The sequence below is a fragment of the Labrus mixtus genome, chromosome 1 (genome assembly GCF_963584025.1).
Source record: "Labrus mixtus chromosome 1, fLabMix1.1, whole genome shotgun sequence".
Taxonomy (NCBI): domain Eukaryota; kingdom Metazoa; phylum Chordata; class Actinopteri; order Labriformes; family Labridae; genus Labrus; species Labrus mixtus.
The window spans coordinates 29,346,433-29,372,072 of NC_083612.1; the positions used below are offsets into that span (position 1 = coordinate 29,346,433).

Genomic DNA, 25,640 nt, shown 5'->3' on the forward strand with positions numbered 1-25,640 from the left:
ATAGATTTACAGAGATGACGAAACCTCATCAAAACTTAATATTTCTTAAGGGTTGTACAATAGTGTCATGGTGTTCTAACACTTTTCTCCTCTTGTGTTGTATTTTTTATGCAGATCTTGTGCAACATGGGTGATGTGCAATATATATTGCTTGTGTTTTGCATTGGTGTATTCTTCTTGTTTACATGTGGATTGTTGTTTCTTTCTTTTGTGCATTTTTATTGATTCTACTGTAGAGGCTTCTAAATGTGTGCAGCATTGGAATATAGACAAATAAGAGGTAGAGATGGTAGATGATGTAATAATACTTTGCAGTATTCAAGTCATACAATAAGCAATCATTGACATTTTAGCAGAATAATAGAAGCATGCTTACCTTCAACATATTCCTGATATGCTTCAAATATAGATTCAATCCCCTGCCACTTTGAAACAGGAGCCTCCTCTTCCTCCTCATCCTCCTCCTCTTCAGAGTCATCTGGGCCCGACAGGTCCTCCCTCGTCCCAGAGGCCTCCCGGTGGTGTTGTACAGAGAAGTGCTGCCCGTTGGGCTGAGAGTGAGAGTGTGACAGTGGATGTGGAAATGAATGTGTGTTTGTGTGAGACTGTGAATGAGGTTGTGGTGGTCTGCCAGGAGCGCTCTGAAGCTCTGGAATGTTGTAGTGAACAGACGACTCCTGGAGGTGAGACGACTCCGACATTCCCGCAGCTCCACCTACAGGACAGGATTGGAGAGAAGGAGGGGGGGGGGGGGGGAGTCAAAACGTGTTCACAAAAAATGACTCTCTCACCTATGGATTAAACTGCAGATTTTTTCTTTCTTTGACAGTGTCAGGCAATAAGAAAGACAGAGGTTTTCTTTAAACAATTAACTGTATTAGTGTTCATATTAACAGCATGCTACAAATGAAAAAGCCAAAGATATGCAGTAACGTTGTTTTTATACTTAGAATATATCTTTAGAAAAGCAGAATTGTTAAAAGAAGAGATGAAAGATGTTTGGTATGTTGTGTGCATGTCTTTTGAGTGTGGAGTTTTAACAGACAGGGTCTTAGTTTCAGGAACTATGAAAAACTGAAATGTCCATTAGAAATCTTAAAATTGAATTTCTTTGTACAACCGTTTTATCATCATAGAAGTACAAGAAACAAAGTTAATCTTCACATTTAAAGTTGCATTTTTACTTTACTGATCGACCTGTCTGTAAAAGTCTATATTTCCAGGAAAGATTGGTCATATTTTTAAATGTATTATTTTAAAATATAAATACAGTCTGATGGTATAGATGTGCAGATTAGCTCATTTTTACATTTTGGACTGGTGGAAACCCCTATTGATCAATTTCAACTACGTCCTGATGTTTTGTGATTAGGTAATTACAATAGAGAAACCTCATTGATAAGTTTGTCTTCCCTCAGTCTTATTAGTCAAATTCAGACCAACCTTCTTGTACAGCTTACCTTTGTGTTTCTGCAGAGCTTTCTGGGTGGACTGAAGTACAGATTCATGGAACTGCTGGGCAAATTCCTCCGGGGTGAAGCTGTCCCAAGGTTTGGTGCGTCCATTGACGCTGTGAAGCCCATCCTTCGCCTGCAGGGGGAGCGGGGGCCGCAAGCTGTTCAGCAGACTGGAGCTCCTCTTAGAGATCGGCCCCTCACTGGGCCCCCGGGCCTTGTCTGGGTAGACAGCTGGAGAGGGGGGTTCCTTTGGTCTTAATGTTTCCCCAAGGGGTTTTGGATGGCCATTGGGGGATGCCGGGCACTGTGAGGAGGGGCTGTGTGGCCTGACACTGTGATGGTCTTCTGATTCAGAGGGAGGCGGTGCTAATGTAGAATCTGTAATCATTTGAACATGTGTTAGTCCTGATGAGGTCAACATTACTACAGATGAAGGGCTGCAATAGGAAAGTGTAGAAGCATGACGGTACAGCATCAAAATGACTAAATACAACTCTAACCTCATACTAAAGTGTGCATGTTTATGTTCTTTGGCTTGTGTCTCACCAGAGAGATGTGCTTGAGGGCTCTTACACAGCGGATGAGGGGCATGCCTGATAGTATCCAAGGTTACGTTCTTTTCTTTAATGGCCTGAAGCAGCTCCACTACCCTTTCATTATCTACGAGACAGAGAAAACAAACATGACTAGTGAATCTCTAACCAATTAGTCCTAGGTGTGTGCATCATATTCACTATTTCGCAAGCACCTATTTTCCTCATTTATGTGTGTGTGTGTGTGTGTGTGTGTGTGTGTGTGTGTGTGTGCATGCGTGTGCGGTCATGTGTGTCTTTGTGTGTAAGAAGATGGAGTGTGGGAGGCTGTGCGTTGCCATCTGTAGGCAGCAAACAGTAAATCAAGAGGATTAGACGAGGATCACTGTAAGCCCACTGCTGCCACTCCCAATTCCAGTCAGTGTGTATGAGTGTGAGTGTGAGTGTGTGTGTGTGTGTGTGTGTGTGTGTGTGTGTGTGTGTGTGTGTGTGTGTGTGTGTGTGTGAGAGAGTGTGAGTGAGTGAGTGTATGTTTAAGTGTCTAGAGACAGGACCTTGACAGTAGTCTGCTCTGCTAACTAGGGCACTGTAAAGCTATACATTATGCAAACAGGGTTTAATATATGCTGAATATAATATAGAGGTTTAAGGCAGACATGTTCATTGTTTGACCCCTGTATGATTCCCTTCCAGGCTCGAGTCAACATGTTAATGAGCAGACGGCGCATTTAAAGCAGGCAGGGCCCGGCTAAAGTGAAGCGTCAGCAGGATTTAGAGCCGACTGAGGATGACTACTGCTTTCTAATAGCTAAACGAACGTGCAATCAGTCTTCTTCTTTGTTCTGCTCAAATGAGATGTCAAAGTCAGGAGACATGATATGAGTAATTGATGAGGATGTTTCTGTGCCATGTAAAGGGGACTGGGTCAGCTCTGTGATGCAGTGGTTTCTAAGTAGCTTCCTGAAGCAATTGATATGTGTCTGGAAAATGTTAAAAGTGCTTCTCAATGTTCAAAATAATCTTTCACTAAATTGTGATATATTACAATTGAAGCTTTCTGGAAGGAGAGGAGCCATGGTTTATTTAATGAAAAGAAAAGCTAATTGGTATTGTTGTACACAGTTAAGTCTTAATTACTTGAAACATGATTAAAAACACACTTGGTAAACAATCAACGGGTTCTTAGAGTGGCTTTGAACATGACTAAAGCTGTAATTTCTACAAACGGTAACTAGGGCTTTTTAAAGGGATTTACAGGTTCCTCCAGCCCATTGATGTTTGGGTCAAACCATGAAGAATATGTAAATAATTTGATGTGTAAAAAAAAAAAAAAAAAGGTTTAACACTTGTATTCCACCAATCAGAAATGTTTACTGCTGCAGGATCCAGCCTAAAGTCCCTGTACTTTTGAAAAAATACTATACCCAAGGCAGGGACCTTTTTGTGAGTAGAATAAATTCTGTAGGACTTCAATAATAAATCCCTGCCTAGGAAACACACCGAGTACCTTAAAGAGACCCAAGTCCCCATGAAAGTTCCTGCAGTGGAAATGCAGCTTAAGTAAATTAAAAACTATGTAATGGCTTATCTGCCTCATTGTTTTGTATCCATGTTTAAGTTCCTTACCTCTCCTCTGCTGCACAGTGACGTGGGACAGTCTGAACATTGTGAGGAACCGCTTCTTATCCTCCAGCTCTGGAGCTTTGTCCATCTCCTCTGGAGTGAAGCGTGTGCTGAGGTGGGGAGGGGGAGGAGGAGGAGGAGTGCGTTTGGATTGCGAGGCAGGCGGTGATGGGCTTCGCTCCCTGAGCATCCTCCTCCTCTTCCTTCTCTTCTGATGCACCAGCTCCTCCCGCCGACCAACAGTGGTGAGGCCAAACACGCCTAGGAAGCCCAGTTTCTGTGACGAGATGGGAAAAAAAAAAAAGATCTCAGAACTATATTTTTCACTCGTCAGTTCTTCTGTGTATCTCCATAAAGGAGAGGACAGAAAGCGTATGTGCTGTTAAGTGTGTTACCTCTGTCGAGTCATCCAATTTGAGTGGTGGCTGCTCTGCCACTCTCCTGAGATGTGCTCTCACCTCCTCCTCATCACTCTCATCATATGAGTCATCCAGCTCATAGTAGTAACCTGCAGCAGACAAAGTGGTTATTAATGACGCCCCATTTCTAAGTCAAATTAGTGCAATGGTTTAATCATATAAGACGAAGTCAATGATTTTCTAGGGCTGCCCACTGGAAGTTAAGCATTCAAATAATCAAAAGAGAGGACCAAGACCCTCAACCGGAAGGTCGAGGGTTTCATGTGCACTTTACATCAAAGCCTCTGCTATCAGTGTGTGAATGGGACCTGTAGTGTAAACAGTGATTTTGATAATCAGCAGACTAGAAAAGCGCTATAAAAGTCCAAATCCATTTAGCATTTACACTCCTCTTGGCTGAGCAAGGACATCAAGAGGGGCTGTGAGCAGAGCTTCCGCTAGATTGTTTTAGGTCAGAATTCCACCAGTGATCAAGCGTTTTGTCCAGGAAAAATGGACTAGTAGTGCAACGCATTACAGATCTCACAGTTCAGATCAAATAACACATATTGGTCTGGAATCCGGTTGTTTTTTTTGGATCAGCAAAAAAAAGGTATTTATAACTTACTTTACTCCTCAGCAGCTAACTACATCTTTAATTTTTGGACTAAACAAAGCGCTCTGTAATAGAATACATCAGGCTGTAACATTGAAAACGCTGAGTTTAGAATAGATTTTATACCCAGCCAACAGCTGACGTGAGATTAAATCATTTATCAAAATTTATGACCAGTTTCTGTGTGAAAGTCAGCCCATGAAAGTCATTTTTTTCTGTAAAAACACATTTTAAAAGAATGAATTGTCTTCCAATTTCTACAGCGGCTCTTAATGCCACATTCACACACTATTAAACAATGCCTTCGATTCACTGAGACTCTGCACAGGGATTTAGTGGCAGAACAATTTACACCATGTTAAGAAATGTTCTATTGATCCTTAGATATCCACTAAAATTGACCCAGCGCTGTGAGACTGGTACAAACAGTAAATAAAGCAGCATAAAGTGTTCCTACAACCTTCCTCAGTGGAATTTGAGATCTGGCCTTTTTAACTTAATCTCACAAAGTTTTGTATTGAACTCATAATGGTGTTTGACTGAACAAAACTCTGAGTTTGGGTAAAATTTGGAACTTTTTTAGAGCATGTATGAGTGGATGTTGTCAGGTGCTGTCCCACAGTGTGCTTATGGTGTGTACCTTTCTCCCTGGCCTCCCTTCTCCTCTTCTCTTCCAGGTCCAGCTTGCTGACCGGCCGTCTGTGCTGCTGCAGGAACTCATCGTAGATCAGTTTTGTGTCCGGACCCATCCCCAGTGTGGCTACCTGTCCTATCCCTGACCCAGTGACCAGTCCTAGTCCTTGTCCATGTCTACTGTGTCCTGGGTGTCCCTGCAGGCTCTTTGGTCCAGCGTCTCCTCTTTTCACAGCTCCCTCCAAATCATACTGACTAGTCAGGGACAGCGACGCCCTCTGCTGGCTGAAGAAGCTCTGAGTGGATTTCTCCAGATCAGCAAGAAACGTGCTGGGCTCAGGCAGGCCTGGAGGGCCTCTTAGAGGGGGATACTTCTCCATGGCTGCACCATCTCTCCGCCGTGCGACATCCTCATACTTGGAGGGCCCCGGGGGCAGTCGACCAAGCTCATAGTGTCCCATCCCTGAGGGCTCGTGGTTACGTCTGGACTCTGAGGTTGTTTCTATGAGAGATGCGGGGTTCCACAGGGTGGTGGGAGGTGGAGGGTGGTGGTCACGCAGGGGCTGAGGAGGTTTGGGGGATATGAGGGGTGGAGGGGCGCCCAGTTGAGGATGTAGGTCCCGGCTTCCTGGCTCATGGTGATTTGGTATTGATCTGCCAAGATACAATCAAAGAGGGGCCATTTTTATCTTTTAAAATACAGAGCAATTCCCTTCAAATGATTTACTGAGTCTCCAATCTCACATGCGACAAAAAACACAGCAGTGCTTTAAGACTTGCCAATTTCCCTTCATCCCTGTCAGTATGTCTGCGTGGGTGTGTGTGTGTGTGTGTGTGTGTGTGTGTGTGTGTGTGTGTGTGTGTTTGGCAATGCAGTGTTATCAAGCCCAGACAGGGTAGCCCAGAGCAGAGTGAGGATGTGGCCAAGGCACACAATGTCCTCCAGATATACAGGCCTGTTTTTGATCTGCTGGGTCCTTGTAGTGTGGCACACAAGCACACACACACACACAAACATGCACAGGGGAAAGGAGGAAGTTCAGAGAGCTTCTACGAAAGGAAGGCCAGGAGAAATGTTCACCTGACGGACAGGCAGGCCGAGAGGCAGTGAATGACATAGGGAAGGTATGGAAAAGATGGATTAACAATATTCTATTGAAGTGACAAAAATAGATGTGCTGAGAATATTAAAAAGGAGAGACTTAAAAGGGGATAATGATGGCGTCAGCAAATAGCAACAGTGAGGAGGAATAGAAAGGCAGATTGATGATGGGACGCTGTCTCTTAATGTCTTTTCAAATCAACCCTGGCATGAGGAAACACTGCATGTCCAGTCAGATTATCTGTGCCTTCCTGTTTGTGTTTGCATCAGTGTGTGTGTGTGTAAGCAAGTAAATGTGTCTGTTATCTTCAATCTGCAGCCTGTGAGCTGTGATTGGCCGATTATACCATAGGGTTACTGATAGCGGACGTGTGTGTATCTCTCCTGTCCTACCAGTTCAGCATTAACCACAACCTCACTTTGGAATTAAACACAACAACACAAACACAGGCACAGGCACAGCAACAAAGGAGGGTAAGCAGGGAGCTTATGCTGTGCAAGGTTGAGAGGATTAGCCGAGAATTAGCCTTTGTGTATCTTAGCTGTCCAACTCGCAGCCTGTTTGAAACCCCTGAAAACTACTTATGAAACAGCAGTCATCAGGACCTCTCTTTACACCCTGCATCAAACCTAAACATAGCCGCCTGTTTGCCTACATGGAAGGAGGCTTGGACAAAAATAGAGTCGCCGTGATGCTTCTGACAGGGTTTATCTTTTTTCCTGTCCTGCCTGAAAACAAACTTCTAAAGCTTGCCAGCTTCTGAGGCTTCAAAAACACAGGCACAACTGTCCCTGTTAGGCTAGCAGAGGCAGCCAAACATCCCAAAAATAGTGTTTGCACTGAGAGCATGCATTTGTTGTAGTGTCATAGAGACCCCAGAACTGCTTGTCTCTATCAGATAACACTAGAATTGCTTATTTCAGGTTATGTAGAAATAAATACTACCATGGCATGAAATGAGAAATGGAGGTGGGTTTAAAATTCCTGAAAATGTTGCCTAGAATGTTCTTTTACCTGTGTGAGTCTGGCCTGTGATCTGCTGTGTCACCTGGTCGACCCAGGTCCAGGTGCTGCTCCAGAACCTGCTGGCGGAACTCAGACACCTGGTACTGACGGTCCTCCTTCTCTTGTCTAAGCTTGCGTTGCCGTGCCAACCACCTCTCTTCCTCATTGGCCCTCTGAGCGAGCAGTGAGGCTGAGAGCCCTGCCCCTACAGCGTTGGGCCCCATGTAGAGGCCGTGGCCGGAGATTAGACCGGGGACGGGATGATGTTGTTGAACCATTGCAGAGTGGAGCCCAGGCGGGACTGGTTTAGGAGCTGGAGGGACGGGCTCTTTGGTTTTATCTGCCAGGGGGAGCACAACATTTTGACATTAGAGCTGCAAGTAAAGATCATTTTTATTGAACAGCTATCTTCTTAACTTATCAATATTTTCTTCGAAAGAAAAAGTAAACATTTTCCTCAGCAGTTTCAAATGTCTTTACCTGTGTGGCTTAAAATATTGATTTTATTATCAAAGAAGGGTACAAAAAAGGGAACTGAGCTTTAAGCAATAAGGCTAGCAAATTACATAACACTTATCATGAACGTGAGTAAATACATTTTTAGCTCTATCAAGGTATCTATTTTTCTGCTATAATGAATATCATTTGTTTAAAGCAGTGGTGTCCAAACTTTTTTTCTTGCGGGCCAAAATTGTCGTGTTAGAATCGCTCGCGGGCCACAGGTTTTGTTTTTTAAAATATAGCTGAAAAAATAGTAAGGCTTTGTAGATCAGAATCAAAAGGCTCGCTAAAGAAACCCTTTAATAAAAGGAAATCAAATATTTTGATTTTTTCGTTCTACTTTATTTGTTTTTTTCTCAGAATCAAACCTGTAACGTGGTTCATTTCTTTGGAAAAGCTTTCTGCATTTAGCTCAGGTCATTAAATGGTTAAACAACAGTCCGCTTGTTTGCAAAAACTTTGCATACGTTTTTTTTCATAGTTTACAAAAAAATGTGGAAAATAGTAAAAGCTGTAGATTTAAAAAAAACAACAACATGCATGTTACTGAACATTTTCTATTTTAGGAATATTGTTCAGCCCTTATTAACATGAAAAAGAAAAATAAGATAATGTGCCAATCTTAATCAAGGCCTCGGGCCAAAATCTTCTGATTCTTCATTTGAAGTCACGGGCCGCAAAAAATCCCCTCAAGGGCCGCAAATGGCCCTCGGGCCGCACTTTGGACACCCCTGGTTTTAAGGAACATGTGTTGACAAATAGTATGACTCTAGCTTAAGAAAGCTACAGGGGCAGCACGACACATACCAGCCCGATTCGGGGTGAGTCTCTCAGGCTTGGTTCTGTCCTCTTGCCCCCTCATGGCATGGAGCTCAGCCAGATAGTGGCTCTCCATGGCCTTGGATGCCTGCAGCTCCTTTTCCCTCAGTGCTCTCTCCTTCTGTCTTTCCAGCTCTTTCTCTCTCTCTCTCTCCTTCTCTCGTTCCCTCTCACGCTCTCTCTCCCGCTCGCGCTCTCTCTCCCTTTCCAGCTCCTTTTCTCTCTCCCTCTCCCGCTCTCGTTCTCTCTCCCGCTCCTTCTCTCTCTCAGCCTCCCGCTCTCTCTCCTTCTCACGCTCCCGTTCGCGCTCCCTCTCTCTCTGCCGCAGCTCATCCTCCAGCTGAAGCCTAAAAAAAGGAAAAGTGGACAAGGAAGCAGGAGTAGAAAGGAGATGTCATTTAAATTGGAAAAGATGATACAAAATAACAGCATACCGCTAAGATGTACTCAATGCCACTACCTTTGACTGTATGATGTTTGAAATAAGCTGACTTTACCTCTCGGACTGCAGTGCTGACAGTGAAGGGTGTGTAAAATCCCCAGGGTAACGGACCCCTGGTAGGTGCATGTGAACAGCAGAGGGATGCATGGGGGGTAAAGCTCCCCCTGCTGGCAGCGAATAGAAAGGTGACCTCAAAGCAGAGAGGCAGAACGGGTCGTCCATCCTGTGAGAGACAGATTGCAATAGGATAAAAGAAAAAAAAAAAAGGACAAAGAGAGAGAGAGTCAGTGACAGTGCAGCATTCACTTTCATTAACCTGCGCGCAACATCACAGAGTCTTCAATCTTTCAAGGAAGCATCAGAGTCTGTCAGCTAACCTAGCAAAGCAAAAGGCTATGCTGTGTGCTGATGTGTTTTTTTGTGTATGTGTGTGTGACAGCCACTGCTCATCCCCTCATTAAATCCATTACATCGCACTGTGTGATGGGTGCTGCAGTCCTCTGATCTTGCTGTGTTGACAGACCAGGGCATGCAGCCTGTGTGATAGCCCAAAGCAAGCAGCACACACTCAGTCCATATGATCCTATGTGTTTAAAAATTAATGTATTTCTAACACACACTGCACTAATATTTCTTGCTGCTTGTGTTTCCTCTGAATGATCACTGGGCTGTCACTTTAAGAAACATTAAAAACCTTCATTTCCTTTTACAAAAGTTGATAAAAACCACAGTGGTAAGCAGGACATGTCTCTCCCATCCCAGATGTATAACATCTTTCAGTGATGCTTTTATAGTAATTATTTAAAAAGGAAGCATGCAAAGGCTCGAGATTTGTTGAGTTAATGGCCTATTTTTGATGTTAATCCCAGCTTGGGTAAAGACAAATGAAAAAGTCGAGGAGTCAACATTTGAAAATCTCAAATAAGCGTGGTGCTTCTTTTTATTCTATGCAGAACTGCAACTCAACAAACACCTTCATTACTGCACCTCTGAAGGTTGTATATGACCTAACTGCATGCTTTGGCACAAAAAGGGATGTACATCTATTTTTAAATCACTCCTTTAAGAAATGGCACTACATCATGGCTGAGCAGGATGTTACACTTTGACACTTCACACTGCACACTTCTATATCCGTTATATCTTTCTACATTTTTGTACATTTACATTTTTTTCGATTTTTTATATCTTCATTTCACAGTACACACGTATCTTTAGAGTAATGTTTTGAGTGTTTTTATTTGCTTAGCCTTGAGGAACAGTCATTACATTTCACTGCCCATCTGTATGAGCATGTGACAAATAAAAACAATCTTGAATCTTGAGGTGTCTTAGTAGCAGACTGTCAGAGGAGGCAGTTTATAAAGTGTTGGTGCATTCAATTAAATAAAGTCCCTATGCTCAGTATAGGTGATACTTAATCATCATCAAACACTCTACCTGCCCATGTTGACACTGTGAGTTTGTTAATTTTTCTATCTGTGAGTGTTACTTTGTTTTTTGTTTACAAAGCACATTTTTTTTAATTTAACTTCCATTTGTTTCAGTCACATCTCCTATCAACTCTGTTTTCCCTTTAGTGTTCCCTCAAGTTAATCTAGAAATAAAAACATCAACACAAAATGTTTTTACCTCTGGGAATGCATGAATCCAAGGTCAGCTATACACTAATGCGTTTAGTGCCGAGTATTAGCAATGCAAACATTTAGTTCAGTCAAAGGCATTGGTTCGCACAAAATGCTCTCAAAGGAAATCTGTGCCAAGTAAACAAAACAAATTAATGCAAGACGCTTACCTGTATGGCGTGAAGGAAGGGTGGGGCAGGTAGCTGGGGTGGTAGTAGGCAGCCGCAGCAGCTGCAGTGGCAGGGTCCAGGCCCAAGGGCAAAGAGGGCATGCGGAGGGCATCCTCAGACGTGGCATAGGGCCGGAAACCGCGGAGGTACTCTTCTGGTACTGGCCCGGGCGGCAGCTGTCTAGGCAGACTTTGAGGAAAGACAATGATAGGGGAACAAAAGGCAGAGTTAGATGTTTTATTTGTGTTTTTTCCACTCATACAAAACGTATGCACAATAACCCATTTGCACCAAGAAACTATGAATTCTCATTATTTCTCAGCAGCACAGCCAACAAAACAAATGTTTGCAGCAGCTGCTTATTCCTCTGAGTTTTACAAAGCTGTGGATTATTGATAATGCACTTATATACAAGCATTTAGAGACTAGAGCTGGACTGATGAGGGGTTTTTTTTGGGACTGATGCTGATTGCAGATACAGTAAATAAAGAAGCTGAAATGAAACATTACACTTTTTTATGTCAGGAAACTTAACTTAATATACTGTTTACCAACTTCTGTGACCCACCGTCTGCTCAGCTGTGGTGTTCTGCCACGTGTGCTTCAGACATGTCTTAGAGTATTGTACACTTGACATTAGAGGAAACTATCAGAGTCCAGCAGTCCAATATGTCTAAAGCATTAACACTATTTCTCCATCAGTTTTATAATAATGTTTGCACTGAATATTCAGTTTAAAAAAGGCTTATATGTATCGTGCATTTCCTCAAACATGGACTTATGTGTGACAAATAAACACGATAATATTGTCTGACTATCTAATATTGACTGATACATCCTACATTAAGTAGGAAAACCAATTACAGTACATTAAAAATAGGATTGGTGCATCCAGGGAAATATTCAGTTTGTGACTCACTTAAGTGGTTGGAAACGAGAATCCTGCATGACAGCGCCAGGGGAGAGACCAAAGGCATAGGGGTTTCCCAGGAGGTGTGCAGGGACTGAGGGGCCACCTTTCTCCTGGGGGAGGGCCCCCTCTGCACCCAGACGTTCCCTGCTGGCCCCACGAGGACCCGAGTCAGCCTGGCGAGGAGACAGAGAAAGAGAATGTCTTAGTCATTGTTCAGGAGGACCTGTGACCGTCATGGTTGTCAGTACTCATAGAGCCCGTCCTGTGAGCGGAGAGATGGGGGCGAGAATGAGAAAGAATAGGCCTGTTGATGCTGCGGCAGCCTCCCTAACACTCGCTTCCTACCTCAGGCACTTTTATCTACTGCCTCACATAAACCCATTCCCAGTAAAAATAGACAGAGCAACAATTCTCTCGGGGGAATTTATGGTGAAATGGAAAATATCGCAGGCAGAGAGTGGTAAAGACGCGGCCTGACTATTTTTCTCTAATTGTAAACAAGAGGTGTCATCCTTAAGATCGATGATGATGTGGTAGAGCTGGATGTACAACAATGGGGATTCTACAGAGACGATGACTTTGATCCTGGCAAAGAGCGGGCACAGAACTTAAACATCTACAGGGAAGACAACAAAGTCCGACAAGCAACATCCCTCTGCCTCTGTTTCTCTTTTTCTTTCTTCTGTCTTTTCTTTCACCTCCCTCTCTCCCTTTGGCAGCGAGCCTGGTCTCACTTATCCAATCTGACGACTAACACACAAACACTGTCTGCAAACACACACACACTGTTTCTGAGCTACAAAGACACCCTGCTGTGGGAGTGGGAGAGCATTTTCTGAAGCTTTGGTTTCCCCTTGCCTACAAATGCAATCACAGAACAGAGAAACTTAGAACCTTTTCTGTACGAGGAAATTGTTTATGGAGGGATCTACAGTTGAGCAGGATTTTCACAGGTATGATGGAAAGGTTTTCTCATCTCTCGCAAAACAAGACTTCAAGTTAAAGTTGGTTAGGGAACTACTAAAAAGAATGAAAAGAAGAGAGAAAGGAATCATAGAGATGAAGATACAAGGCATGAGAAAGTAGAGGTGCAAGAGGAAAATGCAGTTCTTGCCCCTCTAAATTAACCTCTTGGCTCCCTGGGACTATCAGGGACACTCCAGTAGTACTATCCCCTCTCACACACTGCTTTTGATAAAATAAATCCAATTTAGGGAGCCATTACCTCCCCGCCCTGCTTTGCAGCCACTGACCCAGGCTGACACTGATGTGCAAACATCCAATCTTAAATGCCTCTAATGTTTAGACTCCCCACCCCCCCTTTTGTTTCCCTTTGGCGGCCCAACCTTCCAGTAGTTTGGTTTTACTGTTTGCTGGATGTTGTTTGTTGCGCTTGGCTAAACACTAAGGCACTCTGCTCCCTTAAACCTCCGTCCCAGTAAACCCCCCCACATCTCTTCCATCCTTTTAGCGCTTTAATGTGCATGCCCTCCCAATCAGCAGCCAACTGAAAAGATGTTCATACATGTCAAAAGAAGTCAATATCAGATGGTGGCTTGGGAGCGGCAAGGTTTTCTTTCTTTATCTGCCATGTTTTACAATATGACAAAAAGCTTATGTGTGGCTGTCTTGAAGTGTTAGTTAAAGCCCTTGTGATATTTGTTGCAAGCAAGAGGGCCCACACTTATTCAAATATCTTTCATAACCCAAAGGAAAAGGCACACAAAGTCATGTTCAGTAGTACTGTGACTATAGTTTCTGCAGTCCCAAGCATAATCAAGATGTTCATCTAGAGGTACTGGTGAACAATGCATGTTGTTGGGTGAAAAAACAAGAAGACCTGCTCTTCCCACCTCATTTTCTGTCAGTTAACAAATTGCAACAATCACAATGACAGCTTTGGTGAAGAAGTCATTTTTGTTCAAAAAAGCTCATAATTGCTTTTCTGATATCACTGATGCTACAGGTTGATGCATTCATTTATTTATTTGTGTGAATAGTGAGCAGCATCCTGATATATCATGTCATTCATCTGGTTGAAGTGGTTTAGACTTCAACCAGAGTCATCACTGGAGCAAAGAGCATCAGACCTGCCAACATGCTGGATTCCCTTTATATCCATACATTGACTGTATATACAAGGACATAATCTTAGTGACATCACCCATTGGTTTCTCTACCGGACTTTTGAAGCCGGTGCGGTCGCCATATTGGAACTGCTGTCTCAAAATGACCCTTCGGTCAAGGCAGGCCTAAAACCTCCTGACAAATAGTAACAACAAGTCCATCCGTCCTTCAGTCAGATAAGCCACGCCCCTTACTATGAAAAACTCTTAACCTTAATAAAGTCAATACAGATGAGTTATAAAAAAACCTTCCCCCATACAGCGTGCGCTGACAAAGACATCACACCCCTCCCCAAACAATTGTATGGTTAATTGAGCTGTGTAACTGAAAGTGAGCAAGTAAACTAATTATGCCTTGGTTATCCAAACAGCACTACACTGACCAGCTTTCATGACATCAACACGAGAATCTTGTTAACAAAATGAAATATGCAAGTAAGAATCATCCTAGTATCTGCGCATTCATCCAATGAATCTGAAACCAGTTTGAATTTGCTCTCTATGTATGATCAGTTCCAATAACTATTTTCAGCATTTCATCGGGATTATGTGTTATTTTCCAATGACAAGGAGTTGATATGAATCAAATGTGGGTTGAACCTGTGTCAATTATCCTGCGTCATACACAGTTTGTTTATGACAGTGGTATGGTTTCATAATCACCGCAATGACTCAAAAACTGTCAAGTGGTGCCAGACACAGAAAACCACTCAAATTGAATCAACTGATCCATCCCCACAAATTTCACAGAATTTCTTTAATAAGAGGATGGAAAGGGAATGCCTGTAAAACAACAAAGCATGGTGGTAATGCTGCAGATTTCAACAAAAAAAAAAGAAGCGGAAATCTGTAAATAAATTAGAATGGGCCCATGTGTCTCCCATGCTGTTTGTGTAGCTTTTCTGCCTGAGCTTATTTCATCTTTGTGAATGTCTGTGCATGTATGTGTGGATGCACCTAAACACCCTACAAAAGGTGTGGGTGTACAGGTTAGCACCTTGCAGAAGTGCAGACAACACAAAGACAGAGCCTTCCAGCCCCATTAGAGAGTCCCGTAGTCACTCAGACACCCACAAATGCAACCAGCCGTTCCATTTTGATCCTTAACCCTACCAAAAAAAAAAACAGCTTTCTATTCTCATACACACTATTCACAGGCATCATGCCATATACACAGTACACAGAGCACCAATACAAGCATTCTGCTTCAAAGACACATCCATTAACAGCCATCTTCCTCTGTGTGAGCTGGGCCCCTGTAACCCCCCCCTCAGCAAGGGTGGGAGACCCCGTGCATTGTACAGCGCTCGTTTACGCCTCTCAGATGGAGCCATGAATCCAAATTGCCAATTAAAAAGCAATTACAGGCAGCAGCGGGAGCAGACTCCTGCAGTCATTAAAGCAAAATGCCAACGCACCAAGCCCTCCCTCCAAGCCCTCCCTCCTTTGCTGCTGTGCCTCTCACCCCGCTCTGAAAGACGGACTTATATCTCAGCCAGAGAGACACTTATCAACAATTCTAAAACACAGAAAGCAGGACACAGTACATGGCCACACACAGCAACACATGTTGGATGCTTTACAGGGGATCCTGAAGCCTCAGTTTTCATATTTCAAGATGTAAGCTCCTTTTCACAAATGCACTGCTCACTTGGAAATGTCCTGCCATCGGGAGGGAGGTATGTAGAAAAGGCAATTCTGGAAAATATCAGGACCTGGATATCCTGATATTATTCAGAAAATGTCCCAAGGTCACAAGTGAGAGGGGCTATGGAGGGTAAGAGACTGGTATGAGACGAGGGTAAACAGGCAGGGTCAATGTGCCAGAGGACTGCTCAGCAATTAGTCATGGACAAAAAGTTCCAGGCACTATTATCTTTGTTTAGGAGGGACATATATATGTGTGGCCCCATGGCTCATTGTGATCAGAGAGTTATATGCGCTTGCTGAAGCGTCACCACAGAAATAAGGGACATACTAGGACGCCTGTTATGGTGACGCATCCCTGCCTGCCCCTGTCCTCTCCCAACCTCTACCCCTCATCCAACCAACCCGTTGTCTAAATCACCTCCATTAACCTCCTCATTCTTTGACTGGGAGGCCTCAAGCGGCTGGAGGCACCACAAACCCAGTGACACGACCTTTTCAATTCCAGCTTGACCTTTTGCACACACACACATTTGCAGTGAAAAAAAAAACAACAAAAAAAAACAAAACAAATGCACACAAACGTACGCAAGGCTAACCACAGTGTAAACAGTTTGGACTGGTTTGGAGGGTTCTTCTGTCCATTTTTTAAATCTTTTTTTTCTCTTTCAAACTAGTCCTGTCAAAGGAATAGAAAACAGGATGACATCATCGGGGAAAGTCCCCTGTCCCGCTAGGGCCCCTCCTAGCTCTACTTGACCCTTTAACGGCAGAGGGGTAATTTCATAAAAGCCATGGCTACAGCGGGAGAGGGTCATCGGGGTTACCCAGGAGAGAGGACAATGGCCTGAATGCTCCCACACCCGGCTAGCTGGCTGACCTCCTCATCACTCACCCTTCACTATACCCCCTTCTCTCTCCCACTCCGGGGACCTGTCAAAGTGTCTCAGAGAGTTTCCGCATGTTCTCTAGAGCTGATTCTAACCATGCGTTTGGCTATTAGCCCTGAGCTGAGATAAGATGGCTTAAAGCAAGGCCATAATCCATAATCCACTCCTTATCAAAGCAAGCAGCTCTCCCTCTTTCTCTCCACCCCACTACATAACAGAGTAGAGAGGGTGTTGGGGTGACGAAGGAGGATGCACTTGACTGCTTGGGGGGGAAAAGGGTGAGGCTGGAGTAGAGCTGAGGGTGGGTTAGGGGGCAAAGGTTGGGGACTGGGAAGCGGGGCTGGTCCAAGTGCAAGAGGGCTAAGTGGGAGGGGGGTCTGGAGGGGCACAGATGTTCGCTGCCGTTGATACTGTCACCTCAATGTCCCGGGGCAGCTGGCATTGTTAAATGCATGGAGCAATGAGGAGGGGGCTAAGAGAAAGCAGACATTTGTAAACCTGACAGCTATGCTACATATGTCAAGAATAAACCACCATCCTAGATTGTGTTACAGGCAGTTTACTTGTTCTGTTCATTCTTCAACAGTTTGATGTTTGCATGTTTGTAATAGCAAACAAGCTAAAGTATGAAAATCTGAGACAATCTGAGATTTCAGAAAAGTCACTCGAGAGAGCCACTAAAAAGAAAAAAAAAAGAGCAGTAGGAAAAAGTAAGAGCGTGCTCAAGGACGTAATAGCATGTGTTTGAAGATGTGGCTTTACCTGGCGTCCCTCTGTTCTCCAGAGGCCGTTGCTAGTCTTCGTTGGAGCAATGGTGACTACAGGTGGAGTGTTTGGCACACTGTGGCCTGTGGGGGGAACCAGGACAGGCCCTGGACCGAGGGGACCCCTCTTGGGCGTACTGACTGGAGAGCTGTGGTTGGTGGCCGGGGAGGATACTGGAGAGGACTCGCTGCTGATGGAAGATGCAGCTGGAAAAAGAGAGATAAAAAAAAAAAACATGTTAAAGGAATGACAGAACATGATGAAATGAAGAATGTTCGTTGCTTTTATTGATAAAAAAGGAAAATGTAACAACAGTGGTATTCTGTATCGCCTTCTACAAGGGATTGCGGCAATACAATGGAAACAGATTGCATACAACGTACACGTACTCACACTACACGCACATGGGGCCAGATGGATTGCCCTAGGCTCCCATTATAAAGTGACAGTGATCAGGAGAAGCAGCCATGTGAGAGTCATATAGCCTTGACATTCAACAGACACACAAACACACAACAAATAAGAACACACTGCTCAGGAGTGAACGGCTATATTGAATGTATACACCGTCAGTGGTGCTTGCAGCCACACACTGTCCTCAGCAACCACCCTTACACACACACACACACACACACACACACACACACACACACACACACACACACACACACACACACACACACACACACACACACACACACACACACACACACACACACACACACACACACACACACACACACACACACACACACACACACACACACACACACACACACACACACAGACAGCAGGTGGTGGAGAGCTGGCCCAATGAGCTTCTCGGCTGCGCTGTAGCTGTGCCACATTAACAAAGCCCTCGAGGGAAACCCTGTAGCGCAGGGTCACGGTCTGGTCACATGCTTTCCACACATCTTGGTTTCTCTCTATATATAGTACAACCTGTCTTATGATACTCCTTTTCATGTACATATATCACTGATTTCTCTACACTCTGTTTCTCACATATTGTCCACTTCCTGTTCTCTCATTAGTCCATCCTCTTTTCCCCCGTCTGTCCCCCGTTTTTTCTTCCTCCCGTCTTGTGTTTTAAGCGGTGGGCTGTCTTGTTGTTTCCTTTCTTCTTCTACTCCTGACAGTTCAGTGTGCCATAAGTCTCCTTCGCTCAGATAGAGCACAGCATTACACAGTCAAACTGGGTCACAACCCTCTCAATGGGACACTCTTTTGTGGTGCTGCAAGGACAGTAGGAGATGTGCGCTTTTGTGCATCACTGTGCGTAAATGCAGCCCTGTATAAAATGAAAAAAAAAGGGAGCTGAAACCTCATGTCATTGTCGGGCCTACTTCCTCTCCAATTATCACCATCAGAACAAAAAAACACAGATTCCTACCCGACTGCCATTTCTTCCCTTCTTCCTTTTCTGTGGCAATGATTTTGCCACGTAAGTGGGGTAATGATTTGAACTGATTTTAAACACCTCATCCTAATGAACACCGCAAAAAAAGAGGAAAGAATCAATAATGTGAATCTGGAAATCCATGTGTGGTGGTAGGAGCTGAAAAAAAAGGGAGGGCTTGTTGGAAAAGTTGGTGATGATACATGTGAGGTGACACCTAAAAATGATGAGAGAGGGGGGAGACAAAACGAGCGAGTGCAAAAGAGGTGCGAGGTGAGGCGAGAGATGGAGCGAGAGGAAAGCAGGGAGATAAGGGGTGCAGATGGGCGAGTGGGTGGCGGGGACAGCGTCAGTGTGTGTGTGTGTGTGTGTGTGTGTGTGTGTGTGTGGGGCATATCTTGTCGGCACAATGGCAATTAGTGGCCTAATCCTCCCCCCCTCACCTCGGAGAGCCATTACTCTCCCCTGCAAGACTAGGCCAATCAATAGCAGCCCACTCAGCCTGGGGAATGGAGCCACACTTAATACAGCTCTAGTGTCACAACCTATTCACTCACCACACACTAGTACACAATCGCACACAACTTACATACGCGAGGGGGGGGGGGGGGGGGGGGGGGGGGCGTGCTAAACTGCTAAGCAACACACTTCTTTACTCCATCTTTTTTCCCCTCTTACCCCAATCTCTTCACATCTCCTCCTTTTCCACGCAGAGGGAAAAGCAGACTGAAGACGAGGCAGTGCAGACTTAATAATTAAAAGAGCGGGCAGAGAAGCAGGTGAGGGAAAGGGGGAAATAAAAGAGACAAAGGCCGTCTAGTGTCCTCGATCTCTTCTTGAAGAAAAAATCTGTGCGCACATCTTTCCTCAACACACAAGAAACACACACAGCTATTATTCTTGTATTATTCCCTCCTCCTCCTCCTCCCTTCTAACAACACCCCATACAACCACCAACCACCTACCACCTCTCCATACACCCTAGTTCTTTTTCCTTCTGTTCTTCACACACAGTGCCAGCCTACCAGACGTAGATCTGTCAGACTGAATGCACAATTTTCACAAACACATTCACAATAGTTACAGCCGTTTAGAGCACAGGGGAATATCTGACAACGTGGTTATACATTTGAATGTATACATCCATATACGTTTCCCATCACTTCCTGTTTACACCACAGGCATTCGTCCGTCCAACTCCTCTTTTCTTCATCATCTTCAGCTTCCTTCCCTCCTCTCCTTCTCTTGTCCATTTTCAACCCTCCTGCTACAGTTTCCACACCAATCATTTTCCTCGCCCCTCCCTAACACTGAAGAAAAATCATGCATGAGGCATAGGACTGGCACCAATCTGGTGTCATTTCTGCATTATGGTCCTCCCCCTTCTTTCATATATACAGAGAGAAGATAGCCATACGTCCTGGCTCTGTAGGGAACCAGATGAGGCAGAGAAGGAGGAGGAGGAGGAGGAGGAGGAGGAGGAGGAGAGAGGCACAGCCTTCGTCCCCAGAGTCTAAAATAGGCTCATCAGCTCTCAACCTGCACTTCATTAGCTGCACTGATTGTCACTTGCTAGCTGTGTGTGGTGTAGTGATGGGGACGGGTATGGGGAAGGGTATGGAGGGGGGGGGGGTTATAGCAGAGATGGAAAGAGAGACAGAAGAGGTGGAGACAGAAGGAAAGAGCGAGAAAAGAAATCAAGTGCTGTCTCAGTCCCAAGCTGTGTGTGATTAATGTGAAGCTCCCCTCTCTATCGCCTCCTCTATTACCAGTCGCACTCTCCCAGACTGCCTCCACACTTGACCGATCAAGCTGAGACACACACACACACACACACACACACACACACACACACACACACACACACACACACACACACACACACACACACACACACACACACACACACACACACACACACACACACACACACACACACACACACACACACACACACACACACACACACACACACACACACACACACACACACACAATGCATCATACAACAGGAACAAACTAACCGACCAAGCTGCGGTCTAAGACTTGGGCCAAGTGTCCCTTCATGGACGGCACCTTTTAGTTCAGCTACTGACCCAATACAAAAGCTAAGGCCATGGAGCATGTGGCATGTATCTTCAGCAGGTTTCTTCACACAACGAAGGAGTCCAGCAGCCAGGGCAGTGCAACCCACTGGATCACAGCCTTGATAGTAAGACAACAACACCACAAAAAAATGTTTCACGGTTGCCAAATAGCCCCTACCAATTCTCTTCCTCCACCACATCCTCTGCCAAAACAGCAGAGCATCACATGCCCCTGCCCCTGCCAGGCAGAAGGTGCTCCCCTCCACCTTGCCAACATATCCACCATACCCAACCCCACCCCTCCTCCTCCTCCACCCACCTCCCTCCCAGCATGCATTACAACAACATCAGCACTTAATTAAACAGTCCATTTCACACCTGGTGTGCATAGCAGTGCCCAGCCAACCCTGCATCCATATGCCACCCCACCAGCACAAGCCTCAACACGTGCACTCCAACACACATACACATACACACACACACACACACACACACACACACACACACACACACACACACACACACACACACACACACACACACGCGAATTAGCAGACACACAATAACTACTCATGCACACAAACAGTGCACACACCTGCTACTACAGTCTTGGCCATGCATTGACAACACACCACAAAGCCTGTAATCTGCATCACTGGGTGGGGGGAGGGGAGAAGAACACAGTGTGTGTGTGTGTTGCTGTGCCAGCAAGGGGAAGAAAGACGGTACAAGATGGTGGAAGGAAATAAGAGGAGCAATCCGGTGTGCCTGCTGCTGACTGTACAAACTGTATATTATACTTAAATGCTGCTTTGCTACTGAACAGAGTCATGATAGGTGTTATGTTGATGTGTTATGGAGAGAGAGAGGGGGGGGGGGGGTAAGATTGTGAGTGTTTCAGGGACAATCACAGCCTGAAGGGTTTTGCCTTCAAGAAACACACACACACACGCACACACAAACACTGAGCTCAGCGAGGCTGTGTGAGCTCTAGGCAGGCTCCAGATGGAGAGGTCATAGACACACTGCCCTGCTGTCCCAGCATGCTCTGGGCTCCCAGAAACAAGGAGAGCCTCCGGCCACACACACACACACACACACAAACAATCAGACAAACACACTGAGGTTTTCACCAATGTACTAATTACTTCCTGTTCCTCTGTTTTCCAGCCAATTCACTCCATCTATCTTGTACACCTTTTTTCTCCCGCTCTCTCTCCAGGCAGAGTACTACAGTTGATGTGACCTCAGTCATAACACTCAGGTGGTGTGTATGAAGAAAATACTGAGAGGATTAAACCAAGGTCTACCTAATTAATGAAATATCAGCAGTCTTGACTTTTTGTGGCAGTGTGTTATATCTGTTGTGCACATGCGCTACATCCTTAGAGTGCATGGGATGAGAGTGTGCCGCTTCGATACCCATTATCACTCACCTCCCCTCCTCAACACAGCGCTCAGCACACAGAGCTGTTCATTATACTCGCAAACGACAAGTGACGTATGTGTTTGTACGCGTGCATGTGTGTGTGTGTGCGTGTGCGTAAGGGTGTGTGGGTGTTTGTATAAACAGCAGCCGTGCTCACGGTCTTAAATCAGTTCAGCAGCCAGTGGCGGTGATACTAGTCCTCAAACCTAACTAATTCTTCCAGGCCTTAGGACACTGAGTCATGGCACCTCATATGTACACTGCACTCCTCACCTCACAGCATCAATCAGAGAGAGAGAGAGGGAGGGAGAGAGAGGGAGAGAGCGAAGGAGAGAGAGAGAGAGAGTCTGAGGCTGAGTCAAGGCAGCTAATGAAAGGACAGCAAGCTTCAGCATGCTAAGAAATCACGAGGCTTACCCAGTTGCAAAGACAACTGTTTGTATGTGTGGGGGTGTCTTGGTGTGTGTGTGTGTTGCCTATAAATACAGCCTCTGCAGACAGAGAGGTGACTGCAGCTCCAGGGGCTGCATGCCTCTCTGCCCACCCTGGAGCCTGTGCTCCTAACACGGGCAGAGTTGCCCCCTGTGCCTGACTCACTCACCCACACACACACACACACACACACATAAACGCACACATCTCTGCCTTTACCAGGCAGTTAGTCAGGGAGGGCAAAGTCAGCGACAGACCTCAAAAATAAAGAAGGGGCTTTTTCGGGCTTTTAATAAAATGGTGGTAGAGATTAATCAGACGGAATGAGGTGTCTGTTTGTGTGACAGAGACAGAGACAGAGACAGGGGCTCTCTGTTTCAGTAGAATCTAATTTAGAAATAATAAAAGAAATTAGCCCTTCACTCACTTCACAACACAAAGAAAATACTGAAGCAGAAGTTACTGAGAAGTGATTTTAAAAAAAGAAACTTTAAAGTTCCCCATCTTCAGCTAACAAAAAAAAAGGAGGAAAGGCAACAGAGATAAGAATACAAATCTAATAAAAAAAGGACCCAGGATGAAATGATAAGGCAGGACTGAACTCTGGAAGTAGATTTATGTTTGAGGGAGACAGTGTGAGAAAGTAATAGGACTGGCATGCAGGGTTGAAGGAGTGAAGAGAGATGAAGGGGAGACGGATTGAGAGGGAGGTGAGGTGAGGTTGGAGCTGAGTGCTCTCTCTCTCTCCCTCTCTCTTGGTAATAAATCATTTGCAGGGTTCTGGGTCCTGGGCAGCAGTGGGCTGGGGAGCAAGGTATCCAGGGACAGCAAGAAAGAAGGGGACCATCTGATTTAAGAGACAAAGCAAGGGTGGACAGCTGGGGTTGCTGGGCCTCTCTGTGACAGGAAGCATAGAGCCACACATACTTATGCACAAACACCTTCAATCGACTCAACAATAACAGTCCTCCAACTGAGGCCATCAGCATGATGTAGGATCTGCTGTGTCAGTTGTTTGTATCATGTGTTAAACACTGGGTGCATGGATTTTGAGAACACTTGCATATAAATCTGTGCTAAGTTAGAGGCCAAGCTTGCATGTACCATTAAACAAGAATCAAAGATTAAACGACCATGTCTCTGCCTTCAAAGGATAGTTCAGAATTTCTAACGGGTGCTACGTTCCCTAATTTTCCCTAATTGAATAGTCATACAAATTTAGGATAAGTTCTGAGGGATGGGAAATGTTTATTTGCGTAGGCGCTGACAAATAGACAAATATACAGGGGGGACTGTCATGCACACACTGACATGCAAACACACAGCACAACATGTGGGCCAGTCAGAGGAGCTCTTCTTTGTCCCAGCATCTACAGAACGCCATATTATTCAATCCTGTGTTGATATTATCCTTTTGCTATTAGCGATCCTGCACTTAGCCATTCAAAATGGCAATGCAACATGGCACATAGAACTGTAAGACCTCCTACAAGCAGAAAAAAACAAATAAACAACCACAAATGTACAGGGTACAGGAGGTCCACCTAATCCATTAGGTTTACAGGTAAGGGTGAGCAGGCTAGGTGTACTGATACATTCAGCTCCTATTATGGTTTGGAACAGAATATAGTACTGACACTATGTTTCAGTAAAAAACCTGGCTGTCAGACTCTAAATGTCTGACTTTAAAATGTTATTATGAAGGGAAGCTGTTGTCAAAAGAATTATGTTGTACGGCTGTCCCCTTGAATAATCCACAAATCTGGGAAATTTGACAAATAGTAATAATTTCAACTTCCCAAATATAAAGCCACTTCCCAAAAGACAATTGATGGTAGAAATCCAGATATCTGCCCATTTTTCAAGTATGAACAACATTTAATAACCAATGGGCTACCATTAGGCCATTGGAACTGATGTTAGCATACAACCGCTCTGTAGCTAACATTTCCAGTTGATCTACTTCAAGAGAGTGGCAACAGAATTTTAGAATTAATAACATCAAACTGTAATTTTAGCTTGAAAGTGGTAAAACGCCAATGTTAGCTAGCTAGCTTTTAGCTGTTGTTAGCTAATGAGCTGTTTTACCTTTAAATATTTTCTCAATGATACTCAACATATTTATTTCACCACTGTCACTGTCTGTTCAGATGCTCATCAATCAAGAAACAGTCAAATGAAAACATCCCTATTTGTTTATTTTGAAATTATCTGCAAATATGGAAACATTTGAGCTCCCCACACAGAGCGTCAAATCAGCAGAAATTGTCCAGAGTGTACATATTGAGAAGGGAATACAGCTAAAAGTAGTCCTACAGCAGGCTTAACCCGACAGTGCCCTGAGCTCATGTTCCTGCCATACAGCCTGTGTGGCTTTACCTCGAGGTTCTTCGGCCTGTTTAGCCAGTTTACGGAGGGCTGCAGCAAATCCAGAGTGAGCAGACTGGGAGGCCGGGCTTCCATTGGCTACGATGGAGCCGTTGAGGGGCGACGGGGTGAGGGGGCTGACCGTCGCCGTGGTACGGGTTGCCGTAGAGATCATTCCTAACGATGGTGACTTTGGCTCATGGCTCATGCCTACAAATAGACAAAATGGAGGAGAATGGGAAAGAATTCATAATCAATACTGCATTGAGATGACTGAACCAAAAAACAGAATTGAGTCAAGAGAATTTGAGGAGCTCAAATACCTTCAGCCTCACATTATAACACATGCAATGGAGGAAATATGAAAAGACCAATATAGACAAATATAAACAAAAGGAGAATCGCACATAGCTCTTTCCACGGACACAGAGTCAGTCAGGGCACAGTCTGGTGCCGTGTGTGACAGCTGGGGCGGATGGGGATTGGTGGTGCGAGGGGCAGAGGGGGCTTTGGTTGTACAGCTTAAGGTCAGAGGTGAGAGGTCAGGAGGTTAGGTCACTCTTTCCCTTTGCTCAGAGAGCTTCAGTCTGGCTGTGTGTCTACACTACTGAGCATGCTCCAACACTACCAGAGTGACTACATTTGTAGGTAGGTTATATT

At 44.8% G+C, this 25,640-nt stretch overlaps 1 protein-coding gene across 4 annotated transcripts in view; it reads right to left on the bottom strand.

The window, feature by feature from the left end:
• gse1b (Gse1 coiled-coil protein b) overlaps nt 1-25,640 on the bottom strand; it is a 177,678-nt gene that overhangs the window by 3,401 nt on the left and 148,637 nt on the right. For 3 of the 4 annotated variants that reach the window (XM_061041334.1, XM_061041347.1, XM_061041354.1), the window contains 13 exons: nt 24,993-25,190; nt 17,264-17,472; nt 11,845-12,011; nt 10,926-11,114; nt 9,186-9,353; nt 8,677-9,035; nt 7,378-7,708; nt 5,268-5,914; nt 4,009-4,121; nt 3,617-3,890; nt 2,004-2,117; nt 1,461-1,835; nt 377-715 (listed from right to left, as the gene is read on the bottom strand). In XM_061041334.1, coding sequence (XP_060897317.1) covers nt 377-715; nt 1,461-1,835; nt 2,004-2,117; nt 3,617-3,890; nt 4,009-4,121; nt 5,268-5,914; nt 7,378-7,708; nt 8,677-9,035; nt 9,186-9,353; nt 10,926-11,114; nt 11,845-12,011; nt 17,264-17,472; nt 24,993-25,190 — 3,483 coding nt within the window. The remainder of the gene's footprint in view (nt 1-376; nt 716-1,460; nt 1,836-2,003; nt 2,118-3,616; nt 3,891-4,008; nt 4,122-5,267; nt 5,915-7,377; nt 7,709-8,676; nt 9,036-9,185; nt 9,354-10,925; nt 11,115-11,844; nt 12,012-17,263; nt 17,473-24,992; nt 25,191-25,640) is intronic. The other variant, XM_061041339.1, reaches the window with a different exon arrangement.